The 9322-nt window shown below is 40.0% G+C and overlaps 1 protein-coding gene across 4 annotated transcripts; it reads right to left on the bottom strand.

Moving 5' to 3' along the window:
• Positions 1 to 3372: 3372 nt before the first annotated feature.
• adcyap1b (adenylate cyclase activating polypeptide 1b) lies at positions 3373 to 8419 on the bottom strand. 4 transcript variants are annotated; one of them, XM_049747246.2, is made up of 5 exons: positions 8276 to 8419; positions 8051 to 8155; positions 7202 to 7342; positions 6881 to 6985; positions 3373 to 6539 (listed from the first exon to the last, which is right to left on the bottom strand). In XM_049747246.2, exons 2-5 carry the CDS (start codon positions 8152 to 8154, stop codon positions 6353 to 6355), a joined length of 537 nt encoding a protein of 178 aa, XP_049603203.1. In that variant the 5' UTR covers position 8155; positions 8276 to 8419; the 3' UTR covers positions 3373 to 6352. The 4 variants fall into 4 exon arrangements, with proteins under 4 accessions (XP_049603203.1, XP_049603200.1, XP_049603201.1 ...); XM_049747243.2 differs by having other exon boundaries at positions 3373 to 6536; XM_049747244.2 differs by lacking the exon at positions 6881 to 6985.
• Between the last annotated feature and the right edge of the window lie 903 nt (positions 8420 to 9322).

Raw genomic sequence — 9322 nt, 5'->3', positions numbered from 1 at the left:
AACACACAATCCAGCCTGTTGACAGATTTTTCTCTTTGCGTTAGTCACTGGAGTGATGCATGCTTTGTTTTTGTCCGCGCCATCTTTTTGCTGCAGAACAGCGTTGTCGTCGTTTTCGTGTGCCAGTATGATGATGTCAAACCTCTAAAAAAATAATAATAATAAAATAAAATCCAATAGCAGCAGGGCCGAAATGAAGTGACAAGAATGTTTGCAATCTTTTTTTGAAACTTTTTGACAGCTCATGGCTGGCAAAAATAATCCAGTTTGTAAGATCTCTTTTACTTCCAAAGTATTCCATTCCACTTATTGTTTGTTTTGTCACGGGAAATCCTTTTCATATCTCCTGAGGAGCCTTCCCATTATACTCATTAAAAAAAAAAGCATCCCCCCCCCCCTCGTCCTGATCTTACACGTCGGCTCCAATTTGAGTCATCACACCCGTCGTGATGAGCATCTCTCACTCTTTTTCTTAATTAACACTCCTCCCATTCAGGAAAGTCTGTGTGATCTGTAAAAAGTAAAGCATGCGGTGGGAAAGGGGGGGAAGGGCTAAAAATAGATGAAATAGAAATAGATTCATATTCGCACCCTGATTTTTGTGTTAGATTATTCAGTGTTTGCACAGTGAATCCTCAATGAGTTCACACCTAAGGTTGATCCACTAGACAGCTATTTGTCCAATCCCAGAAAAAGTATTATCGTGTTTATTTGGGTTGGGGCGGGGGGGGGGGGGGGGTCAACAAGTCACCCACAGCTCCCATTTTTTGAGGAGGAGGCACTTTAGGAAAAGTAGGATGATGTAAGATGAAGTCATCCTGATCCCGAGGGACTTTTTTTGCTAAAGAGCACTTAGCGACATAGCAACACAGGCTAACAACAGACTAGGCTACCGTGTTTCTTTCTGACGTGTTTTTTTTTTTTTTTTTTTTTTAAGATGAGATGAGAGGGCAGCACAAGGTCAAATATTTTTTTTCCTCATATTTGTGTCAGATATTTGTATAGTTCCACTATTTCAGTCTGATATTTATGTAATGTATAGTCTAATATAACATATACGATATATCCGTATATTTTTTATGATATATTTTTGGTCATATTTTGAGCAAGTTTCTTTTATATGCATTGATGAACACATTGAGTCAAAGTAAGAACTTTGTCTTGATTTGTTTTGACAGTTTGCAACCATTTGGAAAATGTGCAAGTTCCTGCGATGTAAAACCAGCAAAACACGGCTGGTCATGTTATTTTTTTTGTGTCCCCAGCCCACCCATGCCACCCCCCCTTGGAGCGAGCACTGGTCCGTGTCTACAAAAGCTTGGCACGTCTCCCTCCACTGCATCTCCCAGTGGGACCACACGCTGTCTCCTGCTTAATGAAACATGTGACACCACCAGCCAGTATATGGGACTTCGGGGAGGCAGGCACCCATCCCATCCCATCCCATCCTCTGCCCCCTTCTAAGAACTCCAGCGGCCCCATTCATTACCTAAAGCATGACCCCCCCTTTCCCCAGTTCATTCATTAGAGTACAATTGAGGAGAAGCAGGGCCAGACGGAAAAGAAAAACACTATTGTATGAATGAAGTCATTAAAATGTTGTTAAAACATACTAAGATAACAAGAGATTATTCATGTTATCTCCTGAGAAAAACATTTCATTTTGCAAAAATTGTTAGTAACTTTGGATCCAACGGGCACACATAACTTTAAGCGATATATATTTTTTTTTTGTCATGGGGAAAAAGGTTATAATCTTTATATATATATATATATATATATATATATATATGTATGTATGTATGTATGTATATATATATATATATATATATATATATATATATATATATATATATATATATATATATGTATGTATGTATGTATGTATGTATGTATGTATGTATGTATGTATGTATGTATGTATGTATGTATATATATATATATATATATATATATATATATATATATATATATATATATATATATATATATATATATTATATATATATATATATTTTTTTTTTTTTTTTTTTTGTCTAGCCAAAGCAGAAAAATAAAACTCATAAAAGAGACTAAATGATCATCTTTGGTTTTGAATCTTTAAATGAAGTCACTTTTTTGCACTTCATGCTAGAATGTGACGACATAGTATTTAAATTTTGGATGATGTTCTACCTCCCGTGTGATTAAGACGTACCCAAACTGGCAAAAACCTCCTCCCCTCCTCCAAAATGCTGACGACCACTTGCGAGACGGCTCGGCCGGTGTTGGCAGAAACGAGGAGGAGCAGGGCAAGTAGGGTATTGATTTGGGCGCCAAACGGGCATCACTTAAAGATTGGCTCAGGGTGGATGAGTGTTTCAATCTCAACTTTGTGTGTAAACCACTGACATGACGTTATTAAGTTTGCATGTTTACTCACTGAAAGTATTTTTGATTTGTTTGTGGGGTTGTTTTTTTCCCCCCACTGCCTTCACAAACCCAATGTGCTGGCATAAACAGACACGGTCCTTTCTGTCAAGTCGAAAAAATTTGTTGCGTGTAAACACCCCCTTTACGATGAATAAAGGATGCCGATGGTCCCATACATCAGACGGCAAGCACAAACCTTGACAAGCGACAATCTGTCACTCTCTCGCACTTCCTCGGGGGGGGGGAGAAACAAAGATGTCCGTGTGTGAGCTAATTCATTTTTCTCCCGATATCTTTCAACCACTCTCTCTCCTCCTGCAGCCGCCGCTGCCGCAGAAGAACCTCCCCCCATAGCACCCCCCGCTGAGGTTAAAGGTAGCACTCTAAAAGCAAGCACGTTTCACTTTCTTCTTTTTGGTGTGTGGAAACATGTCGACACGTGTGTATAGCCTACATAAGCGTGTCCCCTTTGTGTGCTGCGTTGCCATGCAACATGTCTCTGATTGGGTTAGTTGAGCTCTGCTGCTCCACACACACACACACACACACACGGATCAGATCACAAACACGTTGCCACACCCTTTCTCCTCTCCCACAGGACTCGGCTGCACTGCCAAGGCCGAGGAGGGAGGGAGGGGGAGGAGGGAGGGAGGGGGGCGTCTTTGAGTTGCTTGCTCGGGTGCATTCGAGGCGCATTCGAGGATTCCTTTTGAATGACTGAGGCGCCAAAGCCAATCTTTTGTTTCCATTGGCTTTTCAGTATATATTTTATTTTCTGTGATGTGACGTGTGTGTGTGCAAAAGTTTTGGCTTACAATTCACAGATTAGACATGGATTAGATGTTGTTTACAAAAATTTATTCATACAAATCTTACAACACTTTCATTGACATTGAGCAAACGGAAACGCCCCCCCCCCCCCTCACCCCCACCCCACCCCCCAAAAGCGAAGGACTCCTGTGCGTGGTCAACACATTGTTTTCTATTTACGAATAAATTCAACATTGAAGTAAGGCGTTTGGCGCTTTCAGAAAGATAACATCAGGCATTTTGTCACGCAACCACATCATTTCCCCCTTTTTGCTTTTCACTTCTAAATAGTGATGCACATAAAAATGATAATAGAGTAGGGCTTTTTTCTGATTCAATATAGAGCAAAAAAATAAATAACAACACTTTATCATCAACAATAACAAACACTGGTATTTGTGTACAACACTCACAAACGCGGAAACACCCCAAAATCATGCACACACGCACATATAATACACACACACGCACATTGCCCGCTCCATCGACATATACATTCTATTTTTTAAGAAATACTTATATATACATATATATATATATATTTATATTTATATTTGAACTCAATGAATCATTGGTCATGCTTGGGGAAAAAAACAGGAACGGCTAATTCTACGACGCTTGGGCTAAGACCAAGTGATCAAAACAGGAAAACTTTCAATGTAAGCTAATGGACTTGCAGCATTGTAGGGCCACTGAAATTGCCATCTATCATTTGTGGCGATTTTGTATCTATTTTTTTCTTCATTTTTTTTAAAAACATATTTCATTTGAACCTTTTTTTTTTTTCACATCAAAGCGAGGCACCAGAAGCTGTCTGCAACTCTGTCTAACAAATGCTCTCCACGCACTCAAAAACAATCACACCATATAAAGACTGTCAGGTGAAGCCAAATTTGGGAGCGGGCCGAAAGTTCTCAAGCAAATTTGCATCGTCATAAAGAAACGTACGATGGGAAAGATGCCTCCGATGGAGCCCGTTCAACAAATAGGGGTGCGCAAAGGTGGGTCATCTGCTTCAGATTGTTCTCATCTCTTCATTTGATTCCCAAGTTGTGGTGTGGCCCTCACTGGGGATGCGCAAATGTCCGTTAGGGGTGCGCCGAGTGAACATTGACATGCGGAAAAACTCTTTATGGTGCGAGAACCTTGCTCTCCCATTTCAAACTTATTTGGTGTCACACCATCTAAGGATTTTTAGCCTGCCCAAAATCATGTTTATGTTTGAAAATGAAAAAAGTTGGTGCACCCCTTCTTCCCATTCCCGAACACGTGGCCAAATGGGAAAAAGTTGGCCGTGCATGATTTCAAATCATAGAAGATAAATGGTACTTTGGGTATTCCAATTTTAGGAAAGTGGGAGGTACGCCAACATTCTGTTACGTAACAACCGCGAATTATCTCCTGATCTCGGGGATTCCCCACCTCTGCTTTTTTTTTATTCATGCAAACATGTTTTTTTTCTCTTCTTTCTTATTTAACAGCTTCTGAATACCTTTTCCTTGCCCAAATTCCCACACGAAATTCCCGCAAAGCCAAAAATGTTGGTGCACCCCACCCCGACCCAATCAAAACACCTCAACTGATCAAAACAAATGAATGACTGATGACCTTTTTGTATTTTGTGAGCTAATCCCGCCTAGCGCGTCACATAATATGAATGTGACCCGACACTTCTCTTTCAATCTTGCGCACCCCCATCCATCCTGCTACCAAGGAATCCCTGCTATCTACACACACAACACACACCTTTAGCCAACCATACAACAGCATGCAGACTGCAAGCAGTTTTCCACAAAATGATTACAAAGTAAATGCAGATTTCACACTCCTGTTTGCCCCAATCAGAAACAACGCAACCCAAGCGCACCTTTGACAGACACACACACACACACACACACACACACACACACACACACACACACGGATTTTCCACGCAACATGTGCAAGTGTGAGCAGCATTGAGGCATCCTTGCAATAACAACAACAAAATAATAAGAATAATGGAGTGTTTAACGCGGGCACACACACACACAGACACACACACACACACACACTTATGTATATAGATATGTAGCATGCTCACCGCTTCTTTGGGCCTGTATTTGTCCAAAAAACGAACAACACTTAAAAAAATAGCTTACAAAAATAAGTATAACATTCAATACTTTGATTGTCTTTTTTATCTATTTATTTTTCTGCATATATATATTTATATATATGTATAGATGACCCTTTTTTTTTAGATTTTTTTTTTTCCTTGTTCAAGCGCATGAAGGTGCACAATTATGATCTTTTTTCTCTCTTTTTTCTCTCAAACATCTTTAAACATGAAAATAAACAGATATTGGTCCATGGACTGTGCAGTTTAACCCTCCTGCTACAAATGCTAGCATTTTCCTGGGTCAATTTGACCCAGAGTATATTAAATCATCCAATATTTTCAAACAGGAAAAAAATAATCCTAATGAGGAGTGTTTATAGCTCGTTGTTAACTCCGATTTGCAAATATGCGGATTATGTGGTATTCTTTCACTTTTAAATGGGTCAGTTTGACCCGGGTCGTGTTAATTTATTTGTATAGTATTTGTATCTGATTATGAACACAACAAGCAATTTCATGTTTTGTGAGTTCCCTCATTTTAAAATGAGTCCATTTAAATGTTGCAAATGTTTAAAATAAAATCAAGAAAATATTATTTTTCACTCTTAAAGGGGTCATTTTGACCCAGGGCATAAGTGTGTAATCGTTCAAAAGAGTTACCAAAAAAAATCACTCCGTTTTTTGTATTTTATTATTAACTATGTAAACTTTGACTTAAAATCGAGCCAATTTAATCGCAACATAACAGGAGGGTTAATCATCAAGTACCTTTTTTTCCTCATAGCAAAAAAAATGAGGGGGGAAAAACGATATTATTAATAAAATATTCATTTTAATGGCTTAACGTCATACATAAATACATCATGTTGAAAGAGAACACATAGAGGCGCAATCCACTGGTTTGCTCAGCTATATGTGGATGATGGGCTGTGTGTGCGTGTGTGCGGGTTGGGGGGGAGGGGGGGGTGTCATACATATATACTGTATACACGCACAAGGTGTGTGTGGGTGGGTTTGGCGGGGGCTGCACTACAAATAGGCCAGCCGGCGTCCTTTAGTGCGCACTCTCTGTCTGTACCTTCGTCCCAGGACGGCTGCCAGGTACTTTTGCACAGCCATCTGCTTCCTGTAGCGGCTGTAGCTGTCGGTGAAGATGCCGTCCGAATGTCTCTTGGAGAGTGGCTCGCTATCGTCCTCCATACTGTTATCCTCACTGCTGAACGAAATTAATCATCATTTAAATTTTTTTTTAAGAATTCAGGAATAAAATTAAGCGTCATTTTTTCTGGGGGGGGCGGGGCGTTAATAATTCATCCCTGGGCCTTATCAATAATTCATTTACAGGCCGATTTGCTATACTGACGCTTTTATTCGAGTCGGGGGGGGGGGGGGGGGAATCAATTTATGGATTAATCGCATGGATATTTCGCTCCCCTTCGAGACGTTACAAAATAAAAACAATAACAATGAAAACGATGGGATTTTTTTTTTTTTAAATTACAATAAAAAAAAATAATGATAACGAGACAAGACAAGGTGGATGCAGCAAGCCCTTACCCTGCGCGCATTGTCATCAGAGAATGCAGATAATGCCGCGTGGTTAACTGACCCAGGATCTCCCTCAAGGCTCTATCTAATTCCTCCTCAGCATGCCTTTCTGCTCTAAGATGCCAAAACACACATACATCATCAGTGGAGGGCAAAATTAAAATAAATGAAAAAAAGAAATAAATGAAAATAAAGATGCTCGCACTCAGACAAACAGAAAATGACCAAAATGCGCACCGCGGGGTGGCAAAAAGACACAAATTATGCGTGAAGGGATTCACAGAATTTTTTCTAAGATAATGATCATATTAATGATAATACTGTAAATACCTCTTTTCGGTAGGATAGTAGACCGTATAGCCGCCGCCGTCGTCGTTTAAGGACGCCGCGCTGCGTAACGCGAGGTGGTCGCCGTCGAAGCCCAGCTCGCCCAAGGAATTGCCGTCATCGTCGAAAGCGTCGTTGCCCAGCCTGCAAACGAAAAAAAAAAAATAAAAAAAATTAGCGCATTCCCTCTGGAAATTTTCACAAAAGCAATAATAAAATGCAATTAGAACATTTTCTCTCCTCAAGTTAAATTTGAACTATAATAGAAATGCGTCTTTCATAGATGCCTTTATTATTTTTTCGTTTTTATTCACGTTTTTATTCGTTTCTCGCGTAAAAGCCGTCTTTCCATGTTCATGTATTATTTAGAAATCACGATAAAAACGGCCAACGGTGAATAAAAAATATACTATTGATCAAATTCAACCAATAAATAAAAACCACACCCATAAAAAAAAATGCAACAGGAAAGGAGGGATGTAAAACAAGGACAAATCTTTCAGCTTTTCCTATTCGCTTCCTCGTGGTGACGCATCCTCCTCTTCCTCCTCCTCTACCTCCTCCTCCCGAGGGCTATCCATGGCACTCTCATTTTTAATAAGGTTGGGTGGGGGTGGGGGGGTTGGGGGCTTCACAGAAGGGGTCTCACTGGACAGATACCGCCACGCAAATTTCCACACGTATATTCTGTCTCCTTCCACTATTTTGCAAAGCTTTTGTTTTGATTCCTCGCGCGTAATTACGCACGCCCATGCAAGCGCACTTTTATGTTAAATCCACCCGCGGTGCACACTTTAACAAATGCATTTTATTGGCGAGCATATTTAGGATATGCAAAGATAAAAGACCTACCTGATTTTGGGGTAAGTTAGTCCAAGGGGTGTGCAGAAGACGCTATAGTGCATTAAGATTCCATAGATGAGCAAGATTAAAGTGGCTTTGCTCGAGCTGGCCATGCTGTAATGTGACACAAAAGGTGGTTTTGATGTTAGTACAGTTTTTGCTCGCGGGGTGAACAAACTTTGACTTTATTGTGGAGGATCCAGATAAATGGAGGGGGCGGGGGGGGGGTCTTACCTCCAAGCCGGGAAGCGGAGGCTGCTGCTGGGATGCGATCCGGGCGCGGTTTGCCTGGTGCGGTGCACTTGTCTCCTGCTTCGTATGATGTCCCCCCTCTCTCGCACTTCTTTCTTTCTCCAGATAATACAAAAAAACGCCCAATGAAGCGTTCTGCTGTGCAAAAATGTAATGTTCCCCCCTTTAAAAAAAACAAAAGCGATAGCAGCAGCTCCTCTACGTATTTCCTCGAAACTTTTTTTGTTGTCCCGATCGCCTTGGATTTTATCTTTAAGTACCCCCTCCCTTCTGCTCTTCCTCCGTCCCTCCCTCCCTCCCTCCCTCCACCGCTCCTCATCCTCCCTCCCTCCAATAAGTCACGTTAAGGATGCTATGGACGTCATCAAGCCTTCCTCCTGCAGGAATATAATGGTTCAGTTCTTTCCTCGTGCATTGCATTCGTCACACGCATTTCCACCCACCCTGCAAACGCAACCTCGGTCGAGAAGTTTTCCTGCAAACTTTTGTGCTTTATTTATTAAGTATTGGCATTAGTGTTAAAGCACGAGGTGTCCCGAGAGCCAAAGTTTCTCAAGTGTTTTTTCCCCCCAAGATAGCTTGCGTGATATAAAGGAATATTTGTGCTTTCAGCTTTTTATTACTGCAGGAATGCCGGATGAAATCATCTCTATAGTTCTAACACCTTTCCATTTTCCATTCTTGATGAGTATTTCAGATGTATGTTTTTTAGCACACCTTGACATATTTAGTTTTATTATTTTAACGTTTGTATTTTAATTTTATTTTTCTAATTCATTTTTAAATTGGATTTTATATATTTTTAGCAGATTACTCTATTTAATTTCAGTTGTTAAATTGATTTTTAAGAGAATTGATCTACGATACCAAACTCAATTTTTTTTCATTCGTTGGGTACATTTTACGCAGTTTTTAAATTAATTCTTGTATTTTAATCTGTTTCTCTTTAATAATTCTTCATTTGTATCATGCTGAGTTGTTTTTAATCAAAATTTTATAATTTGCACTTTTTTTATAGCTTAAACTCAT

This window comes from Syngnathus scovelli, chromosome 17 (assembly GCF_024217435.2).
Source record: "Syngnathus scovelli strain Florida chromosome 17, RoL_Ssco_1.2, whole genome shotgun sequence".
NCBI lineage: Eukaryota > Metazoa > Chordata > Actinopteri > Syngnathiformes > Syngnathidae > Syngnathus > Syngnathus scovelli.
This window is presented reverse-complemented; position numbering and strand designations above follow the sequence as displayed.

Excerpts from the sequence above, each read along its gene's own strand:
- adcyap1b (XM_049747246.2), bottom strand. The coding sequence starts at position 8,154 with ATGGCCAGCTCGAGCAAAGCCACTTTAATCTTGCTCATCTATGGAATC. Across the intron at positions 6,986-7,201 it reads TACTATCCTACCGAAAAGAG|AGCAGAAAGGCATGCTGAGG; the intron begins GTATTTACAGTA and ends TTGGCATCTTAG. Across the intron at positions 6,540-6,880 it reads CTGATGACAATGCGCGCAGG|CAGTGAGGATAACAGTATGG; the intron begins GTAAGGGCTTGC and ends AATTTCGTTCAG.